At 39.2% G+C, this 25600-nt stretch overlaps 1 protein-coding gene across 4 annotated transcripts in view; it reads left to right on the top strand.

The window, feature by feature from the left end:
- Positions 1 to 24290, top strand: part of nup210 (nucleoporin 210) — a 29173-nt gene extending 4883 nt beyond the window's left edge. Inside the window, exons 6-40 of one of the 4 annotated variants that reach the window (XM_005938975.3) lie at positions 225 to 357; positions 591 to 749; positions 1875 to 1943; positions 2039 to 2145; positions 2253 to 2393; positions 2512 to 2649; positions 2880 to 3035; positions 3422 to 3620; positions 4167 to 4312; positions 5305 to 5523; positions 5769 to 5942; positions 6256 to 6448; positions 6677 to 6783; positions 7198 to 7302; positions 7821 to 7922; positions 8036 to 8164; positions 8414 to 8541; positions 8627 to 8762; positions 8871 to 8933; positions 9621 to 9800; positions 9886 to 9966; positions 10123 to 10254; positions 10505 to 10663; positions 11046 to 11137; positions 11292 to 11466; positions 13488 to 13663; positions 15241 to 15461; positions 16858 to 16994; positions 17699 to 17813; positions 18136 to 18282; positions 18853 to 19103; positions 19211 to 19415; positions 20000 to 20119; positions 21877 to 21957; positions 23000 to 24290. In XM_005938975.3, coding sequence (XP_005939037.1) covers positions 225 to 357; positions 591 to 749; positions 1875 to 1943; positions 2039 to 2145; positions 2253 to 2393; positions 2512 to 2649; positions 2880 to 3035; positions 3422 to 3620; positions 4167 to 4312; positions 5305 to 5523; positions 5769 to 5942; positions 6256 to 6448; positions 6677 to 6783; positions 7198 to 7302; positions 7821 to 7922; positions 8036 to 8164; positions 8414 to 8541; positions 8627 to 8762; positions 8871 to 8933; positions 9621 to 9800; positions 9886 to 9966; positions 10123 to 10254; positions 10505 to 10663; positions 11046 to 11137; positions 11292 to 11466; positions 13488 to 13663; positions 15241 to 15461; positions 16858 to 16994; positions 17699 to 17813; positions 18136 to 18282; positions 18853 to 19103; positions 19211 to 19415; positions 20000 to 20119; positions 21877 to 21957; positions 23000 to 23103 — 4980 coding nt within the window. In that variant the 3' untranslated portion in view covers positions 23104 to 24290. Of the gene's footprint in view, positions 1 to 224; positions 358 to 590; positions 750 to 1874; positions 1944 to 2038; positions 2146 to 2252; positions 2394 to 2511; positions 2650 to 2879; positions 3036 to 3421; positions 3621 to 4166; positions 4313 to 5304; positions 5524 to 5768; positions 5943 to 6255; positions 6449 to 6676; positions 6784 to 7197; positions 7303 to 7820; positions 7923 to 8035; positions 8165 to 8413; positions 8542 to 8626; positions 8763 to 8870; positions 8934 to 9620; positions 9801 to 9885; positions 9967 to 10122; positions 10255 to 10504; positions 10664 to 11045; positions 11138 to 11291; positions 11467 to 13487; positions 13664 to 15240; positions 15462 to 16857; positions 16995 to 17698; positions 17814 to 18135; positions 18283 to 18852; positions 19104 to 19210; positions 19416 to 19996; positions 20120 to 21876; positions 21958 to 22999 lie in introns of those variants that run through there. The other 3 variants (XM_005938974.3, XM_005938976.3, XM_005938977.3) reach the window with 3 other exon arrangements.
- Positions 24291 to 25600: the final 1310 nt, after the last annotated feature.

The raw sequence follows: 25600 nt of genomic DNA, 5'->3' as shown, positions 1-25600 counted from the left end.
TTTCATCTGATGCACTTGTATTCTGAATAAATGTCCAATTAAGTCCATATGTAACAAAGGAAAGTTATTTTTGGTAGTATAGAAAATCTGCGAAAATGGCTGTTGGGCACTTGTAGTTTGAATTCATATCAGCATTTATAAAACTGCAGTCCGTTTGATCTGGTTTGAAAAGGCGGGAAGCTGAAGCTGTGTTGTGTTGTGTAACCATGGTATCCATGCCACAGGATGTGGGTGCTGCAGAGGTAAGGCTGCTGATCTTAGAGAACATCCTGCTGAGCCCCGCACACGATATCTACTTGCTGGCCGGAACTTCGATCAGATACAGAGTCTTGAAGATAAGACAGGGAACGATAACAGGTCTGACTCTGTTTAATGAGGAGTGAAGTTCTTCATTCAATGTTTACTTAACTTGATGTACATTTCCTGAAGCTGTATGCAAAGACATTCAGTAATACTACATGAGTTTGCATGAGTGTTGCTAATATATGAAGTGAAAATGTAGTCAAGTCATTGATGTCACAGATGAGAGGAGCAGCTCTGCATGGTACATAAATGCCAACCTTTCAGCTAATTTCTCTTTGTTTGTCTAGAGCTCTCTATGCCTTGTGATCAGTATGAGCTGCACCTTCAGAACAGTGTTGTTGGTACTAATGGAAACCCAGATGTTGCTGTGGCCAGTCTGGATCCAAGAACCTCCACTGTTACAGCAGTTCAGCTGGGACACATCAATGTGGTGCTGGATCATAAGAGTATCCTTCTGACCTATTGCACCTCTACTGAGCAGTTACTGTTCTGGTCTAGTGATGTGCAAAAGTCTTGAGCACCTTTCATTTATTGATATTTTACTAGGAAAATCGATTATGAACGGAATGATTAAACATGTACAAACATAAATGGAAATGCAGTATATAAAACAAAAATAAAGTTGGTAAAATTCTAGTGAGCTTGAAGATCAATATTTAGTATGATCAACTCTATTCTTCAACCCAGCCTGAATCTCTTTGGCAAGTGTTCTTGTAATTTAAGTAGTTAAATCAATAATAGTTCTCTAGGCTTCTTGAAGGACATCCAAAGCTCTTCTTTGGATGTTGGATTACTTTTCTTTTGCATTCTGTAAAGATGATCCCACTCTGCTTCAATAATGTTGAAGTCTAAGCTCTGAGGAGGCCAATCCATGACTAATAGTGTTCCATTGTGTGCTATTTCTGTTTCAGTATGCTTTTACTGCATTGGCAGTGTGTTTGTGATCATTGTCAAGTTGAAAAATAAAGCCACTGCCTATCGCACACTTTCCACATGGTGGATCAAAATCTGATGGCACTTTTCTGTGTTCATTTGTCCATCAAATTTGACAGGATCTCAAACATCACTGACTGAAATGTAGGCACCACACCTGTTACAGTGGATTTTGGAGTATGTGTTGTTTTTGGAATTTTTCATATATTAAACTGAACAAATGCCATCAAATTGGTAGCAAAGTGCACACAGATGTATTATAAAATTGGTTTCTTTGCTAAACTGTCTGTGTAGACACAACATTGCTTCATCCATTGAGTTGGGTTCCTTTTTTATCCTTGAATTGATGTTAAGGGACTTCACAAAAACTTCCAAAGAAAAGATCTTCAGGAAGCTTGGAGAACTATTGCTCAAGATCACTTGAAAAACAGTTACAAGAAAGTCTGACTCTTTTGAAGCATAATATAAAGAACTGAGTGGTACCTCAAGACTTTTGCATAGTACTGTTTAATCTAATGTTTACTACAACATGTGTATTCTGTTATTTGTCAATTAACTGAAATGATTCAGTTCTTTTTTTTTTTTTCTTTATTAAGAGGAGTCTATCATTTAAATTTTCCTTAACAGTATCTTCTCAGGCCTTCGGATGCAAGGAGTGTCTCGCCTACCCAATAGCACCCTATATGTTGTTGAACCAGGCTATTTAGGTCTGTTTCTTTTTCTTCACTGAAAGTCTAATTTAAAAAAAAGTTGTGTGTGTTTTAGATTAAGTTGACCAATATTTTGTCTGCAATTTGTTTAGGTTTTAAAATTCACCCAGGAGATAGTTGGATTCTTGAAACTGGAAGAGTGTATGATATCCACATTGAAGTATTTGACAAATCTAGCAACAAAATTTACCTATCTGATGTAAGTGCTTCCATTAAATCATTTGCAGTGTACTAGTTGCAGATAAAAATCAATATATAGGCAGTGTTTTATAAATCTGTGTGTGGTTTATTTTTTTTATTTTGCAGAATGTCCGTATTGACACTACTTTCCCTTCGGAGTATTTTGAAATCCTGGAGTCTTCTTTGAATGGATCATATCACCATGTCAGAGCACTCAAGGAAGGCCTGACACTTATTGATGCAACCTTAAAAGCTGTCGTGGATAAAGTAAGTTTAGATGCAGCTTTGACCCTGGATTTATTATTATTGCTACAACCTACTGACACGTTCTTCCGCTTCAGTCGAGAGGGCTCAATCATTTCCTGTGCTATCTGTTCTCTTTCAGAGTGGAAATGTCCATCCTCTCGCCAACCCAGTCCACAATGAACAGGATGTGGAAATCTATAACCCCATAGTTCTTAGTCCCAGTATTCTCACATTTCCATGGCAGCCCAAAGTTGGAGCTTATCAGTACACAATAAAGGTAATCATTCCTTATTTAAGTGACTTCTGTTATGGGGCAGGCAATTTAAACTTAACATCCTGTATAAATTGCTTTAGCATTTGCATTCCTTCATATTCTGTGAAACACCATAGATCAAGCTTTGTTACCACCAAGTCTAACTGTCAGATCCAAAAATTTGATGTCATTTTTATTTAAAAAAAGAAGAAAAAAAGAAGAAAAAAAGACACCTGTTCTTTGGTGCTTTTCAGGCAACAGGAGGTAGTGGAAATTTCAGCTGGACTTCCTCAAATGCAGCTGTTGCCACAGTGACTGTGAAAGGGGTGATGACCACAGTTAGTGACATAGGCGTCAGTGTAATTTATGCTCATGATCTACGTAACCCACTACACTTTGGCCAAATGAAGGTAAGTAAACACAACACCGATTTTAAATGAGATATTTATATCTCATTGTATGAGATGTCATTGATTCTTCCAACTTTAACCTCATAGGACCTGGCGTCCACATATGTGGACATCACATTTTGGGTTGTCTAGAGCACAATACTAAATGGACTTTCGTTTTAAATTTGATAGAACAGTGGCAATGTATTGTCCTTGTAAGTGTATATCAGGTAAAAAGAAAATTCTTTGTTTTTACATTCATTAGGTCCCAATCAGCCCAAATAGCAAAGAGAAAATAAAAATGCATGCCATGAAAGAGTTTGGGACTTAGGAGGTTAAGGGCAAAAGTACATTAATCACTTTTCAGTAACACTCTTCACCGTGTCGTGGATCATGCTTTCTTCCAGGTGTATGTTGTTGAGCCTGTAGCAATGGACTTTGCTCCTTGCCCAGTAGAAGCCAGGTTGGGCCTCATACTGGATCTGCCTCTCAGGATTTTTGGTCTGCTTGAAGAGGGGGAAAAAGAGCGGGTCATGTTAAGTGACTGTTCCCATTTTGACCTGGTGGTTGAACAGGAGAACTATGGCATCTTTGAAATACTAGACGGTGAGTCCTGTTTGTCTGCCTCGACTGGACTGTGAAGATGCAGTAAATTTAAAAAAAGAAGATGCAAAAATGTAAGCAGTATGAGCTGGTTTAATAGTAATGCATAATGTGGTTTTATTTCACTGTCCTTTTTAGATAGACGATTGGTAATGGCTACCAAACAAATGAGGCTCATTCTGTCGAGTGAGGGATTGATTATTATGTTTAGTGTCAATCCAATGTGGGCCCCACATTGCCTGCTTTTTTTGGGGGGGTGGACTACTGGTGGGTCTACTGGTGGCACCCATTGTTGATTTCAAGTAGAAACAAACACTAGAATGAGAAGAAAACATTTTAGATTTCATCACAGTATTTATTATATTCTACATCTTTCCAAAAATCTTTAGTTTTCCGTTATGGAATTGTTTTACTTACAATTAAACGAATGTATAATTAAACCTTGTAGAGTGTGAGTTTTTTTTTTATTATTATTTTTTTTTAATACATTGTCATATCAGATTATCATGTACTATGACTTTCTCCAACCCCATTTTTCCTGATTCACAGGGAGGCTAACTGCAGGCCAGGACCACTGCAGTGGAGTGAGAGCCAAAGCTTTGGCTCCTGGGTATACCGTGCTTAGTGTCAGCTACACTCACGGCAATGTTCATCTCAGTGCCAAGATCACCATTGCTGCCTATCTTCCTCTCAGAGTGAGTCTAAAGGTCATGTCCTTTTCAGGACTTGGCTCATCACGATGGATGAGGCATTTGTACATAATATCTTTTTCTTAAGGCTTCCAGGATTCATGTCCAATTACTGATTTCATTTTTGGGACATTTTTAGTTATGTTCTTTTTTGTGTGAGTGCGTGTATGTCTGAGATACACTGAAATACACAAATACTTGTATATCTCAGTGTTTTCTACTGAATTGGATTCTGTTTGTGGCATTTTGGGTTGTGCAAGCAAACAAAGACACACCCATCTTCCTTTAATAAATGATACCATACATAAAGTGTGGCTGAGCTGCTATTTCAGTTGCTAAGTACCTTGTAGTAAATAAATAAATAATATATTAAGCTGGACTTTGAGGTGAAAGAAGAAAAGAAAATTGCAGTAAACTGCCAATAAGCATGGATCTTATAAGAAAACAGATTCACTGAAGCACATTCATGCAGATTAGTGAATGCAGACTAACCCTACAGAAATGCAACGATTGGCGAGTATTATATTTTACTTCTCATTGGTTTTCGTTGGGAATTTTAGTACTGTGTTATACACAGGGGACACAGGTGTTTGTGGTTTTTTGTTTGTTTTTTGTTGTTTGTTTTTTAAATACACAAACACTGTAAGACAAAGGAATAAAACTGACAGCTATTGCAGTACAGTGACTGGATGCAACAGTTGACATGTCACATCTTCTCTGCTAAAATATTTAGTCATTTTTGTGAACAACAGATACAGTAGCTGTCGTTTTTTGTGCACATTACAATCGAGCTGTCAGTAGCATACGGCGTTGTTTAATGCCTCACATGGCACTGATTTGTGTTTTTCAAAATACTGCAGACATGTTTGTGGAGTTTCTTCGCTTGTTTTGCCCTAGCAGCTAAAGTTTGACCCAGTTTTATTTCTCTGCTGTGTAATACCTTGTATTAACATTTCCATAGCCAAGTTCTTCTTAACAGTTGAATGTTATTCTGGCAGGCGATTGACCCTGTATCTGTTGCTGTGGTGACACTGGGATCATCAAAAGACATGCTGTTTGAGGGTGGGCCGCGGCCTTGGGTCTTAGAGCCCTCAAAGTTTTTCTGCAACTTGAGTGCTGAAGATGAGGCCAGCCTGAGTCTTACCCTGATTAGTCCCTTGTCTCACAACTATAATCAGCGTTTGGTCAGGGCAACCTGCAGAGCCCTGGGAGAGCAGGTAGGACCTTAAGTGTAATTGTATATCTTGTATTTACCATTCCCAACGCTAACTAAAATATTGTGTGTTTCTAAAATGAATATCGTGGTTTGAAGTCATAGCTAAAATCATAAATCTTATTCGTTTTATTGCCATTGCGATTAGCATAACTCAAGGGTGTCCTTAATAAATTACTTTGATTTTTTTACAACCATTGTAAAAGTACAGCTGTTTATCTTTCAACTGAATTTAAATGTTATTTCCAGGTTCTGGAGGTGATGGTGGGGAACAAAGCCAGTGTGACCAATCCTTATCCCGCTGTAGAGCCAGCAGTCGTCAAGTTCGTTTGTGCTCCTCCATCCCGCCTTACTCTGGTGCCCGTGTATACGAGCCCACAGCTAGACCTGACCTGTCCGCTGCTGCAGCAGAATAAACAAGTGGTATGCATGTGGTCACTGTTTAATAGACTCCTTTGCTGTGTTTAGATGTGTAGATTGATTTTTATACTGCTACTTCTTTCATTTAATTATTTATCCATTGATTTTCAACACCAGCTGAAGAAATGTCAAGTTTATGATTTATTTATTTCTTTTAATATGATCTTCTGAAATTTGATCTGTATGAAGGGGCACTGGAAAATAGCTAATTATATTTGTTAACAAAAAGAAGTCCAAGATCTTGGTGTTTTGTTTTTGTGTAATGGAATTAAACAGTTTGAAAAGCACATTCATCATATAAACAATGATCTTCTAGGTGCCTGTTTCAAATTACCGCAACCCTGTTTTGGATTTGGCTGCTTTTGATCATCAAGGGAGGAAGTTTGACAACTTTAGCTCTCTGAGCATGCTGTGGGAATCCACAAAGGTATCGCTGGCCAGTATTGAACCTACTATGCCAATGAAGCTTCAGTTGCTCAGGGAGGGCAACAAACAGATGAAACTTCACGGTAAAAGATCATATCATTTTATATCATTTGAACTTTAAATTTATTAAAGAAAAACAGGAGAAAAATTTAATCTCAGGGCATTTGAATGGAATGGTCAGTTATCAGTTTAAGTATCTCCAGGAATAGATTGTTTTTGTTTTTATCTACGATATTATTCATAAGTTATAAAATGAAAAATGCATTGATTTCATGTATTTACTTTTTACTTCTTTTTATGATCTGTGATAGGACGGCAGGAAGTTCTTGTCCACCAGCAAACAGGCATTGCTGCCATCACAGCAACCGCTCTCGGTTACCAGGTTTCACACCTGGCTGCAGCCAAAGTCCCCAGTCCAGTAAGTCAAAATAGTTGCTCCGCTAGCAAGTCATGCAAAACAGCTTCTCGCTTCCTCTTAAAAAGTAGAAGTGGTTAACTAAAGTATTATTCAAGATATATGGATTGTTTTTGTAATAAGGTCTCTTTTGCAAAAGAGATTCATCTCAGTGAGTTTACGTTTTGTTTTGTAAACGCTTTTCTAGTGAACAGGACTTCATCAGCTGAGTTGTTTGTTTTTTTTAAACAGCCATGTTGTCCTGTTAAATACATCTGTAACTCAGTTTCTGTACAGGAGAGGAAAAATCTATTTTTGCATATAATGAATGTGTGGAAAGCTTTAATTTTGTTGTTGTATATTTACATCATACATTTAATAGCCTCAGTCATCATACTTGAACTTGTCTTCCCCTTCTTCTGCCTCTGTCCTCCTAAGTACGACCCCATGACTCCTGTCTCAGCCACACTGGAGCTTCTGCTGGTTGAAGATGTGAAGATTTCTCCTGACACAGTGACCATATACAACCACCCGGATGTGCGAGTAAGTTATGGGATTACTGTTCCAGTGGACAGACACATCAGTACATTTACTTTTTACCCCCCTAAGTCTGGACATCAACACTCTCACTGACTTCTCATGGCTTGTTTTACCAAAATGTATATTTAATGTTTATTATGAGGGATGTGATTTGATCTTTTCACCATTTCACCTCAGCAGGGCAGAAATGTGATTTACTCCCTCAGGTAACTGCTGAATTATTCAGATGGTGCTTATCACCACACGTAGTTGTAATGTGTACCCTTTGCCCCGTTTACTCAGTAAGCATTCCCCTCTTAATCATGTGTGACATGGGAGCAGGGTTAAGTAGGTGTAGGGGGTTAAATAACTGTTGGTGACCTGTGTTAGAGGATTTTAAAGAGGTGGTTATCTGTCCCCTTTTATGTAACATGCAAGGCCAGTTGCCTGTCAGAAAAACAACTGTGAACACAGATGGTCTTCTGAATCATTTTTGTGATTAATTTTCACTGCAGACTGCTCACTCCAGTTTTGTTTTGTAGGTGAATCTGGCTCTGCGAGAGGGTTCAGGGCACTTCTTTGTCAATACCAGCATTAAAGGGATGGTGAATGTGGTATTCCAGGAGGCTCAGGGCACCGCTCAGGTAAGAAGGAACATCTTAACTGTGTCTATCTATAGTGGACTGCACACGTTACGAAATGTAGAATTTCAAAAAAGTGTATTGAAATGTAATTGTTTCATTTGCTGTTTGCCCAGGTCTCTCCCATCCTTCCAGGCATGGTTAAGGTGATGGTTCATGACCTTTGCCTGGCTTTTCCAGCACCCGCCAAAGCAACTGTACATGTTTCTGACATCTTGGAGGTTTATGTAAGAGTGGTTGACAAGGTCAGTGTCCTGCCTCAGCCCTTCATCCTGGAGGGGTCTAAGCACTACTTGACTATAAAAATCTCTCAGTATCACACATCCATGCAATGCTTCAGTGACTTATAAGCACTAAATATGGTTATTGTCTTTGAGCACTTCCCTTTCAAATTCCACTGAAAGTCAGCTTGTCTTTAACACTCATCATTAGATTTACCCTTCCTATGAACCAGAATTATTTTGCTGCTAATGGATGCTTTTCATCTCTTACAGGTGGAGATTGGCAAATCTGTGAGAGCTTATGTCAGAGTCTTGGATGATAATAGGAAGCCATTCCCTGCCAGCTATTTCCAATTCATGAATCTTAAACTCAAGGCAGCTTCTGCAATAGTCTCTCTGAAGTAAGTAGTAGAAAATGTGTTTTACCTTTAGAGTGAAAGGGCATCTAAGGCTTTATTTTTTTGTTTCTGAATGTCTCCTCTGCAGACCATTAGTGGAGTCCACAGAAAGCGATACTGCTGTTTTCTTGGTGAAAGGTGTTGCCATCGGTCAGACCACTGTATCAGCTGTTGTTGTGGATAAAAATGGGAGAAAAATTGCTTCAGCGCCCCAGCAAATAGAGGTATAATTTTGTGGAGTTTTTTTGTAGTCTATTTTGGGTCTTCTATTAGCGGCACATTTTATACAGGGGGGGAAAAAACCCATTTTTTTTTTCTTCTTCTTATTGTAGGTGTTTCCACCTTTCAAGCTAATCCCAAGGAAGATGACCCTGTTAGTTGGAGCAATGATGCAGGTACGTGTAATACGTCATTTGCTTCATTTCACACTCTAATTAGAAAATATTTAATGTGTACTGTTACAGTAGAAGATGGTGGTCAACTGTGTGTGCAATAACTGAGCCAAACACTCAGTTGAGAGAGAATGAAGGGAAAAGGAAAAAAAAAACTCTGTCAGTGAGAGCAGGTATCCCTGATGTGCTCATCTGTGGCACAGCTTTGACTGTGAGTGTACCCCCCGCCCCCCGCCCCCCCCCCCCCCCCCCCTCTCATGCAGTAGACAGGACAATCAGTCAGAAGAAAGTTGGGTTAAAAGAAGAGGGAACAGAACTACAATGAATGGGCTGTGGGGGTTACACAAAGTCCCAGTGTATCAAAATTAGGATTATTTCAAACCATGAATCAAGCCGATCGTCTTCAGTAGATTAGTAAGAAGAAATAAAAAATAGACTTGGCACAATAGGTCTACGTTGCACTGGCAGCACACATGAGTTAATTCAGTTTAGTTAAGAGCCCTAGAAAAAATCTACTTTTAGCTATTCCCTGATTCACAATGGGTACCTCCATGTTTTTTGTGTTTCTTCCCAGGACCAGGTTTTTTGCTTGCTGGGAAATGTGTAAACCACTACACTGTGGAGCAATTAGTCAAGATTACTCTTTAAATTTAAATTACTCCTTCTTTTTTCAATCCTGCTTGTTTACAGATCACATCTGAAGGTGGTCCTCAGCCTCAGTCCAATATCCTGTTCTCCATTTCTAATGAGGAAGTAGCTTCTGTTAATCCCATGGGCCATGTCAGAGGTATTGCTGTTGGAAATGTTTCTGTTACTGGACTGGTCCAAGCTGTTGACGCAGAAACCGGGAAGCTAGTTGTTGTGTCACAGGTAAATGTATATCTGTGGTATTTAAAAGTGTAATGCTTGGGTGGGTTTTGCACATAAGACAGACGAAACTATTTTGTTTCCTCAGGATCAAGTAGAAGTCGAAGTTGTGGTTTTGACTGCCATTCGAATCAGAGCACCTATTACAAGAATGGAGACGGGAGCACAGGTGTGAACGTTTTATACTTGAATCAGTACAACGGACTCAAAATCGATTCTTTGCTGTTTAGAGTCCAAATAGCAATTTTAGACTCAAAATTGAAACCAATAACTGAACAGCGCAATTTTATTTTTTTGTATTTCTAAATCTTCTTTCCTTTTCTAGATGCCTGTATATGTGATGGGTTTGACCAACAGTCAAACACCCTTCTCATTTGGCAGTGTGCTACCTGGTTTTACCTTCCACTGGTCCACTACTAAGAGAGACATCCTGGATGTCCAGCCAAGACACATTGAGGTACCCAGCATTGAGGATTTTCATTCTTGTATTTGATATCATAAGCAGCTTCTATTTTTGTCTCTCATTTCCCATTGATCCTTTTTATTAGATTTACTTCAGACCTGGTGTCCATCCATTTCACTATGGTTTTTAAAACTAGCGTCTGCTTTGTCTCTGCTTTTCCCCTGCTTCCTCATCGCTGTTGCCTTTTTATTTGATTTGCTGCTTCTATTTTTGCCATGCTCATAATGGTCCTTGTCTTATCTAGGCTAATGTGGAGCTTCAGTCAGAGCACAACTTTGGCATGAGGGTGACTGGAAGAACGAGAGGGCGGACAGGGCTGAAGGTGGTACTCAGAGTTTCTGACCACACGGCTCAGCAGCTTGTGAACAACCTGCAGGAGCTCAGTGACGAGATCCAGATTCAGGTACAGCACCATGGCTATAGCTCACTTTTTATAGACATCTGTAAACAATGGGAAGGGAAACACAAAGTACCATAAATACATCCTATTCAGATATTTTATAAATACCCCTTTTATGGAGTGCTTTGCATATCTTGACTGTGTCCCCTGCTGCTTCTCCATAATGGGGAAAGCTGGCATTTAAGGCAGCAGAGCATTGAAATTGCTGAGTTTTAATAAAAATCTGAAGCTGTTAACTTTGAAGTGATAACACTGCAGATTATTGGGAGCGCAGTGCATCCAACTTCAAATTGTATTAAACTATGACATGTCACTAGTGCAGAAACATCAAAGAATGATTAAGGCTCTCGCATAATTGGAGTTTCAACATTTTGCTTTGATCAAGGTCTATGACAAGCTGCACATGCTTAATCCCAAAGTAGAGGCTGGTGAGTTACTGATGGCTCCGAACTCGGCTCTGAAACTCCAGACTAACAGGTGAGTAGGAATCACCTGCACAGTGGGGTGTTTTTTTTTTTCTTTCTGTTCCATATACACGTGAAAAACAGCTCTTCAGTATTTTATAGCATGTAATAAAAATATGTATACTGTTTGAATGAATGATGTGATTTTGTTTTTTCTTGTCCAATAGGGATGGTTTGGGTGCTCTCTCCTATCGAATGTTAGATGGTCCCGACCAGGTTGTTATTGCTCAAGTAGACGATAAGGGCTTCCTCTTCTCTGGCTCTCTCACTGGCATCTCCTCTTTGCTGGTTACCTCACAAGAGACCTTTGGTGTCAATCAAACTCTCATCCTTGCTGTGAAGGTCAGTTTAAGAGCTACAATGTGAAAATTGTTTGAGATTCATGGTTTAAACATGATATCATGTGGATATTGACTATAAAACACATCTTCTGACCTCCTGCCAAAAACTATGCGCGGTCTGACTGCTGAAACCTTGATTAAACAAATTAAGCAGCTTAAAAAGCACAACAATATAAAGATCTAATGCTTTTGGCTCAAACATAACACAAGTAAACACAGTTTCTAAATGACAGTGTTATTTGTAAGGGTAAAAAACAAATTCCATACCTATATGGCCCAGTGTGAAAGTGATTGCCCCTAAACCTAATAACTGATCAGGCCAGCAACAACTGCAATCAAGCATTTGCAATATCTGGCAAATCTCGCCCCAAGACAGCTGGGATAGGCTCCAGCCCCGCCACACCCTGAAAAGGATAAGCGGCACAGGATGGGATTTTGGCAGAATTGCTGTAATTCAGCTGCATTGGTGGGTTTTCGTACATGAACTGCCCTTTTAAGGTAATGCTACAGCATCTCAATCAGATTCCGGTCAAAACTTTGACTAGGCCACTCCAAAGTCTTCATTTTGTTTTTCTTAAGTGATTCAGAACCCAAGAGCCCTTCAGCTTGACGTCACTGACACATGGTTGGACATTATCCTTCAGGATGTTTTGGTAGACAGCAGAATTCATGGTTCCATTTACCACAGCAAGTCTTGCAGGGCGTGAAGCAGCACTAAACCCCCAGACCGTCACAGTACCACCACCATATTTTACTGTTTGTATGATATTCCTTTTCTAAAACGCTCTTACTTTTACGCCAGATGTAATGGGACGCAGACTTTCCAAAAAGTTTAGTCATCAGTCCACAGAATATTCTCCCAAAAGTCTTGGGGATCATCAAGATGTTTTTTTGGTAAATGTAAGGCGAACCTTCATGTTCTTTGGTCAGCAGTGGTTTTCTCATTGAACTCTTCCATGGATGCCATTTTTGCCCAGTCTCTTTCTTCTTGTTATAACATGAACTCATGAACCTTAAATGAGACATGTGAAGCCTGCAGTTCTTTAATACTGTTCTGGCGTCTTTTATGACCTCCTGGATGAGTCGTTCCTGCACTCTTGGAGTAATTTTGGTTGCTCGGCCACACCTGGGAAGCTTCATCGCTGTTCAAAGTTTTCTCCATTTGTGTGTAATGACTCTCACTGTGTTTTACTGGAGTCCCAAAGCCATAGAAATGGCTTTGTAACACTTTCCAGACAGAGATGACAGTGACTTTTAATTCTCAGGTGTTTTGTTAGGTCGTCGCACGATGTGTTGCTTATTGAGGTCTTTTAACCTGCTTCACTTTATCAGACAGGTTCTATTTAAGTGATCTCTTGATTCAATCTCTTGTTCTGTCAGTAATCAGGCCTGAGTGTGTTTGGTGAAACTGAAGCTTTCCGAAAAATCTGGTTAATCACACTTAATTCATGATTTAACAAGAGGGGCAATTACTGTTTCACACAGGATGCGGTAGGTTTGGATAACCTTTCTCTCGTAATCAGAGAAATCATCATTTAAAAACTGAATATTGTGTTTACTTTTGTTATGTTTGTGTAATAATAAAATTTAAAACACAAGTTACAAAAATGCATAGCACTAGGAGTGATAGACATTTAATAATCTGGTATTTTTGTGTGGTATGGCTTGTATTTAAAAAAAACCAAAAAAAAAAACCCCAAAAAGACAACTTTCTTTTCGCCTTTTATTTTTCTTATTTAAAATCCTAGCTTTTTGTTTTCATTAGAACCCAGTAAGAATACAGGAGAGGGTTTCTATTGCCAGTTTTCTTTATTGAATCTTTCTAAAAATATATTATCAGTAGTAACTGCCTGTCGTATGTCGGACTGAGCCTTTCTCCTTTTTCTTCTCTGCCCACTGAGAATTGGCCCGTACTGGAATCGTTATAGCCACTCTGTAACTATTAGCAACAGCACAGGCCTTTGAAGTGACAGCTGACATCTCGCTGCAGTTACTGATTGCGACACTAATGTTATTCTTCAGGTGGTGCCTGTGTCCTATTTGCGCTTCAGTACCAGTCCGGTGCTCCACACAAACACCAAAGAGAACCTGAAGGCTTTCCCCCTGGGAACTGTACTCACCTTTACTGTCCACTTTCATGCCAGCACTGGAGAAGCACTACACAGCTCCAACTCCCACCTTACATTTACCACAAACAGGTGAGAGACTAAGCAACCTATAGGTTCATTAGCAATTCTCATTAAGCTTCAGGCTGTATGATTCTCAGATCGAAGCATGACAAAGAAAAAGAGGAAGATTTATTTTTCTGTTAGTGTAATACCCCAAGCTTGAAAAGCTATTATCCTTCTGTCCTGGGCCCTATTTATAGAGGGGAAAAAAGCAAGGCCTCACTTTGAGTACTCCTTTTGTGCATCTTCGCCCAGCCTCACATGAGCTAATGTCTACAATTATTTCAAATACAGCAAACCAAGTCATGTCAACCCACAGCCTTCCTAGCCATTATCAAATGTATTTCAGGTAGCAGGTTATCCATCAGTGTTCTCTATTTAGATTCTTAAGTGTTTTTAAAAAAATTTTATATAGATGGATAGATAGATAGATAGAATAATTTATGTCTATGTATTTACTAGTACATATGGTATCATTTGTCCTGTTCATGCTGTCGGCCATGAAATGAAAATGTGATGCTTTTATAAGGTGTTGTAGGTGCATAAATGCAATAAATGGGCCATTGCATCCCGTTGCTAGGTGGTAGGAACATGATGGTTTAATATATCCTATATAATTCAGCTTTTGTGTATATAAATGAGATGTTACTGCTGTGAAAACAACAGGATGCTTTCATAAGGTTTTGTAGGCGCATAAAGGAAGAAAAAGAGGTCATTGTAGCTCGTTGCTAAATGGTTGCCAGGCAACCTGATGGCGTCACATATCATGCATAACTGAAGTTTTGTGGAAATGAGATGTTGTGATGAAATTAAAAAAATATATATTATACAACTCCTGATTGTGTAGTAGGAATTGAAAAAGAGGCAAACACATGAACAGAGAATTTGTGTATTATAATAAGATATAATATTTGACCTAGAGTTTTTTGTCTTTCATTCCACACATGACTCATCTGTGTGACAAAAAATATTGGCCACTCAGGTGATTTGAGGCAAGACTTGCATAGTGCTCTGGGTCAGCACTGTCTGCTGGTCTAAGATTGGACAAACCATGAACAGTGTGATGGAGATGTGGTCCACTCACAACTTGGAAAACTATGGTCTTATTGTGAAAGGGCACTTTTAAAGGTCACTTAGAGTCCACACCTCAGCAGCATAGAGTTACTTTGACTGCAGGTGAAGGAACAACAGCTTATTAGCCAGTGTTGGTCATAATGTTTTCCTTTAGGTATTCCTTTAACCCCAGTTTCAGAACGACTTGTTTCCACCTGACTGAGCGAGGTAAATGTGTGTGTTGAACAGAGCAGTGTTGCACTTTATCCAATGAGGGACTCCCTCGCCTGGCAATACAATAAATTGATTCTATTATGGTTTTCTCCAGGTGCTGACAGATGATTTTAGTGGGAAAGTATCACATTTTTGATTGTTGGCCTGGGATAAAATTCCCCTAAGAGCTTCTTTTACTGATGTCTAAGGCTGGAGCTGTTTTGGCCAACCTTTTTTTTCTAACTCGCTTGATTTGAAACACCCTGAAAAATTAGGACTTTCACAGAAACATGCACAAATGATAATGATAATTAAATCTGTTCTTATGTTCTTTTCTTTAGAGATGATCTTGTGCAGGTTGGGGTTGGGCCTGGTAATCACACCCTCACAGTGAGAACAGTTAATGTAGGACTCACACTCCTTGCAGTTTGGGACAGCGACAACATGGGTGTGGCAGACTATGTTCCAATTCCAGTGGGACATGCTATTCATATGGATGATGCCAAAAAACTGATGGTGGGAGATGTGGTCTGCTTCCACATCCAGTTAACCAATCCCAGTGGTAAGAGATTTACACGTTAAAATGTCACAAATGCTGTCATAAATTAATAAAAAGCACAACAAAACATTGTGAAAGTTAATAAAATGTCTGTTAAATTTGGCACAATTTTACAGTCTAGATAAGTATTTCTTATGTTTTCTGATTGCTTTTCATTGACTTTCCATAAGGACAAAGTACTTTTTATTAGGGGTGGGTTTTTATAATCGATTTATCGATTAAAATCGATTCTGGCTTGGATAACGTGAAATCGATTCATTAAAATCCTGAATCGATTTTTTAATATAAATTTATTTTGCCCGAAATGACAGAATCTCAGGTGAAATCTCACAAAATTTCAACAACCACCAAACCGCTAAGACAGTAAATGCGAGCAGGAACACGGATTCTGCACAAAGACTTAAACACACAGCGCGGACCCGCGGATCAGAATCAGTAAGATGTGACTTTCTCACCCGACGGCACGGACACGGTCGGGGCTGAAAGCCGACAGCTCGCTGACTCTGATGTGTCGGCGGATCCGCGCTTTGTGTTTACGCCCTTTATGCGCCGATTCTAAAGCTGTTAGTTTTATCTCTCTCCAAACAATAAAAATAAAACTGACTGAACCAGCAGCAAAAGAAGATCCAAACTACGCTTCACATAAACATCGTCATGGACTCCCTCTGACTTTTACTGTTTTGCTTCCACCATGATAAAATCACACTTCATGCACAGCTCTCTCTCTCTCTTTCTCTCTGTACTGTTTTCTTCATTATTCGCTTGTTTGTTACGCACAAGTCTACCGTTGTTTACAGCGCTGTCGGCCGCTGTTTTTTTTTCGTTTACATACTTCTGAAAATCAAACCTAATTTCTGCCGTTCAATACTGAACAAATGTTAAACTTTTTAAAATTATACAAAATGCAAAACGCTCAGCCGTGTCTCTAATAAAACCGCTGTAACGTCAGAGGTAACGTTCATATGTTCATTAATGGTTTTCTTTCGTTTTTGATGTACTGCAGAGTATTTTTATAAAATCCCAGGCCAGGAAAATCTTCATGTTTTTCTGTGTTTTATCCTCAGCTACTTTGACATGAAGGCATCTGTGTGATGATTTGATAAAATCTTGCGTGTGTCAGCTTCCTTTTTATAGATACAAACATATGTCAATTTACTGATCTGAATTATAATATTTCTGACTGTCAAAATTTCCCATATTCGAATCGAATTGAATCGAATCGTGGATCGAATCGATTCGGGACCTTGTGAATCAGAATCGAATCGATTCTAGAAATCAGTGACGATACCCAGCCCTACTTTTTATGTCACAAAAATAACTAAAGGAGTACCAATTTACGTGAATTTAAGTGTACTGTACATATTTTAAAAGCACAATATTATCTTTGCCTTCTCTGTAGGTGCTCATGGCACTTGGAGCTCCACTGCAGATGGTGTTCTTCAGGTGGACCCTAAAACTGGAGCCGCTGTAGCTAGAGACTCTGGGACAGCTACTGTGTACTATGAGATACCTGGTATTTTGAAAACATACAGAGAGGTATGTTACTGATAGTGCAGCTTGGTATGTGGTTTAGCCATGGCTTTAATGAATGTGCACTAATAAACAGAATTCTAATTATGCATGCAGTACCATTTTGATCTTTCTCTGCTCTTTATACATTTGTTCCTCTACTAGTGCAGAATATTGCAGGAATCCTCTAGACATGTATCATAACAAAAATTATAAACAAGTGGATTGCATATCCATCATCACTTCCACAACACTTAATTTATGCATAATGTGTGCGCATGAAATGCTGCTGTTAGGATTCTTGTACACGGTGCGTGGAAAGTATTAATTGGCTCTCTGGATGTTGCTGTTCTTTAAATCATGCTCCTTCCCCCTGAATGTGACCACAATTTTTAATGAATATTTGCTTTTAGAGCAGTTAAAATGTTTTTATGTTGGCTATCTATCTTAAACAGAAAAGAGCTCACATGCATTTTAAAAGGAACTGAATTAAGATGTTTGTTTTTTTTTTTGTTTTTTTATCAGTGTGAGAAAGTCTTTGAAACAAGTGGGTGGAATGTTATATTCAGCACTCAGCTGTGTTTTAATTAGTTTGCTTCCCCGACGGTTTAATTTGATTGATGTAAACGGTTACTAGTGAATGCAAATTTCAGTGTGATTATTCCATGTACACACTTATATCTTCCTTGGATTTTCCTTTAGCTGTTGTCTCTTTCTCTATGCCTCTGTAGGTAGTAGTGGAAACTCCTACACGGACAGCAGCTATGGCACAGGCTACACCAGTCAGGAATGGCAAGGAGACAAAGGTTCTCCTGACAACCAAAGAAAGAGGAACCAACCTCATTGGTATTGAACTCATATTTAGTTTTTTGTTTTTATTTAAATGTTTATTTGTGTGTTTTAGAAGAAATGTTATAGGAATTTATTACTTTCACACAGCCAGGCTAGCTCTTTCACCCAATAATCACGTTATAGTGCAGATATGGAAGCTGTGTAAATCATCTCTATATGAGAAACCATTTTAGCAGACATCCCAAATATCAAAACTTTCTGTTATTGTTGTTTTTGGATTTTTTTTCCCCCTTATATAAATGTAAAGATTCATGAAGTCTTATTTTTATTTTTTTTAATAACAGAATTTCTTGTTCTAATGTGCCCTACACTACAGGAACCTGTTCCTCTAACCAGATTGAAGCTATTTCACAGCTGCAGCCAGAAACATCTGTAAACTGCCATCTCAGCTTTACCAGCGACATTGTCGATTTCTCTGCTAATGACGTCTTTAAAACGCACGTCACCTTTGACCCCAGCATTGGTAAGAGAGCCCCCCCCCCTTAAATTAAAAGATACTTTTAAAACATAACCTCCCTCCCCACTACATAGGTTATTATTTTTTATTTTTTATGTGTATGGTGTGCAAAGGGGGTAGGAAAGTACTGTTTACAAGGGCATAATCAATACCTGCATTGCCCATACAACGAATTTAGCAGGGGCTATAAAAGTTGTCCGGGTGATGTATTGAACCGAGCAGACGCCCTGTTGCCTGAAATCACTGATCTAATTGTGTTTGGGATTTTGGGACTTCTCCCTAGTTGCTGGCTTATGTACAATGGGATCCACAGTGTGTTCATGAGGTTGTAACCATTCAGCTGAATTTTAAAGGGTTTCTAATAGAACTATGTGATTGTGAAGTGATACTTTCTCAGATATTCAGAGTTTAAAGGGGAAAAATACATATTTCTTGTATGTGCCTGGCATCTTTTTTGGAACCAAAGTTATATCAGGGCTCACATGCATGGTGGTATTCATGATCAGGTCTTGTACCAAATGTACACATTAGTAATTTATCTCTAACCATCACCTTTACTTGTGTCCAATGCCTCAGGCTTCTACACATGCTCCATGACCTTGCAGCCCATCACTGACCAGCAGACCCGCGTGCTCAGCGTATCCATGACCAACCTGCTGGTGAAGGCAGGCCTGGAGGGCAGTACTTTCTCTGGGGTACAAGTCAGTGCCAGACTGCCAATTGAGCCAGGCCTGTACTCAGACCAGACTGAGCTGCTGCTCTCAAACTTACACCCATCAGCTGAACTCACAGTCTATGGCCCTACTGCAGCCCTGTCCAATGTGGAGGTACAATATGTTTTTAAAGCTAAATAATGCTATTCTAATTTAATTCTCCGTGTTTTAGTGAACTTAAGATATGTTTAGAAGCATGCATCACTTTGTGGTATCTTTAGGTGGCGTCTACTTCTCCCAACATTGTTGTCCAAGAGAAGGAGGTACACCATAACTTCCCCAGTTTCTCAAAGTACACCGTCAGTGCTGTGGACCCCCATTTAGCAGTTTCTGCTTCCATTTCTATAAGCAGCACTTCCTCCGACCAGAATCTCGTCATCCCAGTCACTTTGATTCACGTAGCTGATCCCAATGCTGCAATTCAAGGTCAGATATTAACAGTGCAAATGAGAATCCACAGAACCTAAAGCCAAACTTGTCGTTTTACTTTAAGTGTATTTTATGTGTAATGTTGCAGGAAATGTAGCTGGGTTGTTTCACAATGTATTATTATAAATGTGAAGCTACTCATAGTTCATCGTAAATGATTCACATTGTTTAATCTTATATTTTCAATACATATCATCATTTTGTTCAATGACAGAAAATGCGCATCTCAACGTACAGTGCTTAACAGTTTGTTGTTGTTTTTTTACCCTTCAATTGAACAGAAAATAGAAATGTGGCCATAATGTAAAAAAACCTTCTGTATTGAGGTAATTAGCTGTTTAAATGGGTTACTGCTAAGTAATCAATGCCAGCCATGTAACCAGCCCTGCCATCTGTGGGAAATGAGGACACTGACATGGCATATTTTTAGTAACCATCTTTCCATTCAGGTATCAGACATCACCAGTGTTGTAACAACATCATTATCCTTTCTGCCGTAGCTAATATGTTGAGTGTGTTGTGTGATTTCAGCATTTCAAATGGGCTTGTTATCTCAAACGCCTCTCTCTCTCTCTCAGCAGCTGCTTCTCCAGTTGGTTATATGGAGGGGGGCCACTCCTTCCACAGCTTCATAAACTCCTACCAGATGATGTTCTGCACCCTGTTCGCTCTGCTGGCTGGTACAGCTATCATCATAATCGGTGGGTTGCCTTATTCTTGTTGGAATTACTAAGCCTTACATAATTGGAGGACCTGTTAGATCACATTTTAAAGAACTGCACTCTAGTTTGTTTTCTGTCATCAAAGTAATATTTTTATGTACCTGGAGTGTACCAAAATCGTACTTTTCGACAGCTGTTCACAGACCAAACCATAAGTATTTGGACAGTTACTTTTTTAGGGAGTGGGAATTGATTTCTGTGCACATTCTCATGCACAAAAATACTACAAAATATGCATTTTAGTAGGTTTAAAAATTGCTGTTTGAATTGTAACCCATGTAAAAGACATCACAGGTACAAGTGCCAATTAAAATGTCATTGAGTATTTTGTGGAAAACTTTTGCACTCCTCGACTGTCTCAACTTACACTTTAATGCGTTTCTTTAGATCCACCCTCAGCTCCAGCTTGTTGTGGGGGTAACCCTGCTTGGAGTCTGCTCTTCATTTAGGTTGAGGCACATTGGAATGTTTTAATATTTACTGATGAATCAAAGCTATTCCAAGTGCTCAGCCTAGAAAGCTCTTAGGATGTTTCATCATTCAGCGATCCCAAAAGTACAGCCGAAGCAACCAATTAGTTTTGATTTGACTCAATCACTGCACACAGAATGCTCCTGTGCACCTCTACAGTCCTGTTGCCTCTGTCAGCCTTGAAATCAATAAGGCAACCATAACGGATGCACCACCTTCTCTGACAGATGAGGTGTCATGCTTTGAGTTTATCCCCCTTTTTTCTTTTCCCCTTTTCTTCTACACTACAGTCTATCATTTTGATGCAGGATCATTTTACCAACTAGGCTTTTCTATTTGTGAAGCTCGCCATCAGTTTGAGGGTATGGTCATGAAGTTGTACTATGACCACTGACAGGGAAACGGGTCGTAGGTGTAGTCCAGTCTCTAAAATGATTTGTCCTTCCTGTGGAAGTCGCATCAATTCTCAAATATCAATCAACTTCGAGCCACAAGGTAGTCTTCTGTGAATGAGACAGAACCACAGCCCAAAGAACATTAACTAGGAAAATGTCCAAATACTTTTGAATAACTGTTTGTGCCCTGAGGGGTGCATCTCACATGAAACCCTTTCAATACTGACGTCTTAAACTAAATTAAAGTTGAGACTTTGCATCTTTTTAATGCGGTACTTCTTTGTCAAAATTAATTATGCTAAAAGCACAGAGCCTGAAGGAAAGTTACAGTACTCATTATCCAGACTGTGTACAAGCAAGGTTTTTCCACTGTTACTGGAACATCCATTAAAGCTATTAACATGTTTTGTATTTTCCATCCATCCATTCGCTTCCGCTTATCCTTTTCAGGGTCGCGGGGGGCGCTGGAGCCTATCCCAGCTGTCATAGGGCGAAAGGCGGGGTACACCCTGGACAGGTCGCCAGTCTGTCGCAGGGCAAACACACAGGGACAGACAACCATTCACACTCACATTCACACCTAGTGACAATTTAGATTAATCAATTAACCTATCCCCACAAGCTGCATGTCTTTGGACGGTGTTTTGTATTTTAAAATTTTAAATCCTTCAAACACAAGCTGATGCATCAGTGTATTGCAGTGGTACAAGTTCTTTCACAGTGAAGTACTTCTTTAACTTGACAGTCAGTTATCAGTGGTGGTCATAATTTAAAGCACCTAAAGTTGTAATACTATGTTTTGTGGCTAAGAGTTTTTATATAGGAAGGTCAACAAACACTCATGTTTTTAAATGTATCCCCCCCGGGCAGTCCTCCACTCGGTGTTCACGCCAAGGGAACGAACTTATCATCCTGCTTTCATCCAGAGGACACCGTCGTCACCAGTCTCAGGTAGGGCAATGTCACTGTGACTTTACCCAAACAGCGATTTGTAAATAGATGAGAACATACATTCATGAGAATATACAGCTTGATCAAAAAGCTGACTGTGCCTAAAAAGCAGAAAGATATCGGATTTTAATTTGGCTACTGTCCCCTTCAAAGTAGCCCCCTTATGCAGCTTTACACAGCTCCCCACATTATCTGAAGTTGGCATCTTAGTGTGGACTATTGTTTGGGCTCTGGGTGATAGCTTGACACTCACACTCTCTCTCCCTCTCTCTCTCTCTCTCTCTCCCCCCCCCCCCAAAAAAAAAACATGGACACCGGAGGTCCATTTAAAATTGGCAATGATGGTATTTCTAACAATATATGAGGAAAAAATAATTTTCCAATGAACTGCTGTCACTGATGAGATGCGTCTTAATTTGTACTGTGAAATTATTGAAATGAGGTGCCATTGGCAGCAGCAGTGCTATAGTGCAATAGTACCGTAGTAACTCAGAAATATAAGTGAAATATAAGCATAAAAGTAGCCTAGGTAGTGTTTTCCCTGGAAATTTGTTAGTATAAGACAACTAAACATGGTAGATTAACAACAGCTAAAGTGATTTTACAGTGTAACTCTTCCAGAAGTGCACAATATGTTCCAACTTGAGTCAAAGCTTTTTAACCAGTTGAGTAATTGATTACTTTTCAGTTGGACATGATCAGCTGTTAGTATTTCCCTCCCCCTTAGCCTGGTTGTACTGATGTCACCTCAACATGTTATGAAGATCATTTGGATGTGAACCTAAAGCATAAATGATTTATCATTCTACAGACTCATTTGTCTTGAAGGAAGCTGGAGTGTTGATATAAGATGTATGTGTTAGCGTGTCAAATTATGCTGGTTAAATGACATTTAAACTATGTAGTGTTTTCTAGATTGCTTTTATTTACTAATAACTTCTAACAGACTTCTTCCACTTGTGGTTTGTGTCACACAGAGTGTTTGTGCCATTTGGCTCTTGATGCCTTGTTTACACTCTTTATTTAACATTTCTCTCTTCAGGTTTAGACTCGCCATTATCAAATTCTTTCAACCGCACGTTACCCGGGACCAGCCTGAACAGCAGCCCCAGGTACCGGCTCTATTCCCCAGACTACAAGTCCTGATGAAGCCGGCTGCTTAGTCTCTCCTCCTTAAAATGAAAACACCCCAGGCCATTAAAGTGTAGAGAATGTGCCTCTGTCCCTCAGGATGAATGCTGTGGGGAGGTGACAGCAAAATCTCAGTATCTTTGTTTTGAAATGTTGGTACAGATGCATAAATGAAACAATTTCTACTGTGGAAGATCAGTTAAAAGGCGATGCAAGATTATTATAGGGCTGTTTTCCAGTTTTCTTGTGTGTTTGCTTATGTGTGTGGAAGTAAATATAAATTATATGTGTGTGCACAATTCTACATATCCTGTATGTATTTTTGTGGTTTGCCATGAAAATAGCTTTTTATACAAAACCACTTCATTGACTGACACCCAGTGAGGAGCGCACTTAAAAACTTTTAGTTTATGCTCATAATTCTTTTTCTTTTTGTTTGCTTGGCTACTAAATTGAAGTGTAAAATGCGGTAACTCAGGATAAACCACATTCTCTTATAAGACAGAAATCAACTGTTAGTTTGAAAATATTTATTTTTTACGAGCAGATGTTGTTCTCTGTAATGTTGTAGTGTATACATTTTGAGGAAAAGTGCCGTCCACTGAATCCATCCACAAAGATAATGAACCCTTTAAATGTGCATATTACTGACCGTGAAAAGGTTGGACTACTTCTGTTTTAGGGCATTTTGGGGGGAGTTTGATTTTTCCCATTTTTCAATATTACTGATTTTCGAGCCACAATGCATCCAGCTTCTGTCTGATTCATTAATGTGAAACGGCAACGAAATGTGAACTGTCATTTAGTTTTTATCCCAGTGTTGCTTGATTGCAAAAAGCACTCAAATGTGACCAGGTCTCATTTCTGAAAATGTAATGCTTCTGTTTATTCCTACAGCCCATTTATCCTGAACAAGATTACTGTAGCATTGTTGAATTGCTTGAACATTTGATGTGTGATTTTTTTTTTTTTTTTTTTTTTTTTTTTTTTTTTTTTAAATGCCATATTTTTGTATGTGAAGAAAAAAAAATTAACGACCAGGAATTGTATTTATGCTAGCCACTCTGGGTTTGTTTGTTGTTGTTTTTTTCCAGATCCATGCCTTACTGTCACATCTGACCTGCATTTAGCACATGATGCAGTTATTAATTTGTGTGAATATACTCTCCTCTTTGCTGATTAAAGTTTTTACTTTTTCTGTTCACTGTTGTCAGAATTATTCATCAAAAACCTTTTGTGAATTTCTCTTCTTTCCACATGCTGTTAGTTTAGTATAATTGTGGCAGATGAAAAGACTTACAGAAAGCATTGTTTTCTTTGAATAATTCAAAATGCAGAAAACTAGAAACATCGATTCTGTCACTCACATTTGGCAATTTTGCAACTCGCTGTGGATTTCTGCATCGGCGTTTCATTAATGTGCTCATTAATACATTTTGTTTTCCTCTTTGTTGCTTTTTGATGACATGACGTTCTTATCCTTTTCAGTGTTGTTGCATATTTTTAACTTCTCAGTAAATTGTAAACTACTTGAACACGATTAGTTTTGCAAAACATCAATAGCGGTAGAAGGAAAGAAAGGAGGACAATTTTTGCATTAGCAACGGTTGACTTCCCACGTATCCAAAGGCCAGCACGCTCTATACACGCATTCGCCTTATTTCACACAAACAGACGGGGGGTGAGGTGGGGCGTCTTTCTGCTGGGCTCCCTCAGGACATGAAAAGGTCTGTGGCCACTGATCAAATATCTCCCATCTGTCTGTAACACTGCTCTGGGCTGCCGTGGTGGGACTCGGTCACCTGGCTTATTTGTATACCCTCAGCAGCCGCCTGCATGTCAGCAAATGCAAACCCAAATAGGTGAGCAGAGCCGACCGTGCACCACAGGATCGTTTGTAAAGCAGCAGAACATCAGTCGTGGCACACGTACACTACAATCCAAAAAGTAGCTCTTAGGGGTTTTCACTTTGTCGACATGTGCACTTTTTAGTAATTTACGACTTCATCTTATTTAGGACTGCAGCTAACGAGCCTGACAGCAGTTTTGATTAAATGCCTTGTGTAAGTAAATGCCTTGTAAATAAAAAAATGGTAAAATCATGATGATGTATAATAAGGAAAGGCACACAATTCTTACATTTAAGAACTGAAGGCACATTTCTGACATTGTGGATTATTGGACAGGGGGATGAAGGATGACATGCAAAGGGATGGAGAGACAGAGGAGGATGCTAGGGATAGGGTGAGATGGAAGCAGATGATCTTCTGTGGTGACCCCTAAAGGAAGCAACAGAAAGAAGAAGAAAAGATTATTTTTCTGATGCTCTGTTAATTAAATCATTTCAGCTCCAGTGTTGTTGTTAGGCTAGTCCCAGGGCTCAGTGGAAACCATATTGTGAGACATAAACCCTCACCAATGTAAACTGCTGCACAAGAAGAAGAATCCTGAGTGGGACTTATTCAGCTCCAGCTATAGTCTTTGCATTATTTCCCCCACGCTCCTTATTTCT

This window comes from Haplochromis burtoni, unplaced genomic scaffold, assembly GCF_018398535.1.
Source record: "Haplochromis burtoni strain Fernald_Lab_line unplaced genomic scaffold, NCSU_Asbu1 Contig_252, whole genome shotgun sequence".
NCBI classification, from domain to species: domain Eukaryota; kingdom Metazoa; phylum Chordata; class Actinopteri; order Cichliformes; family Cichlidae; genus Haplochromis; species Haplochromis burtoni.
This window is presented reverse-complemented; position numbering and strand designations above follow the sequence as displayed.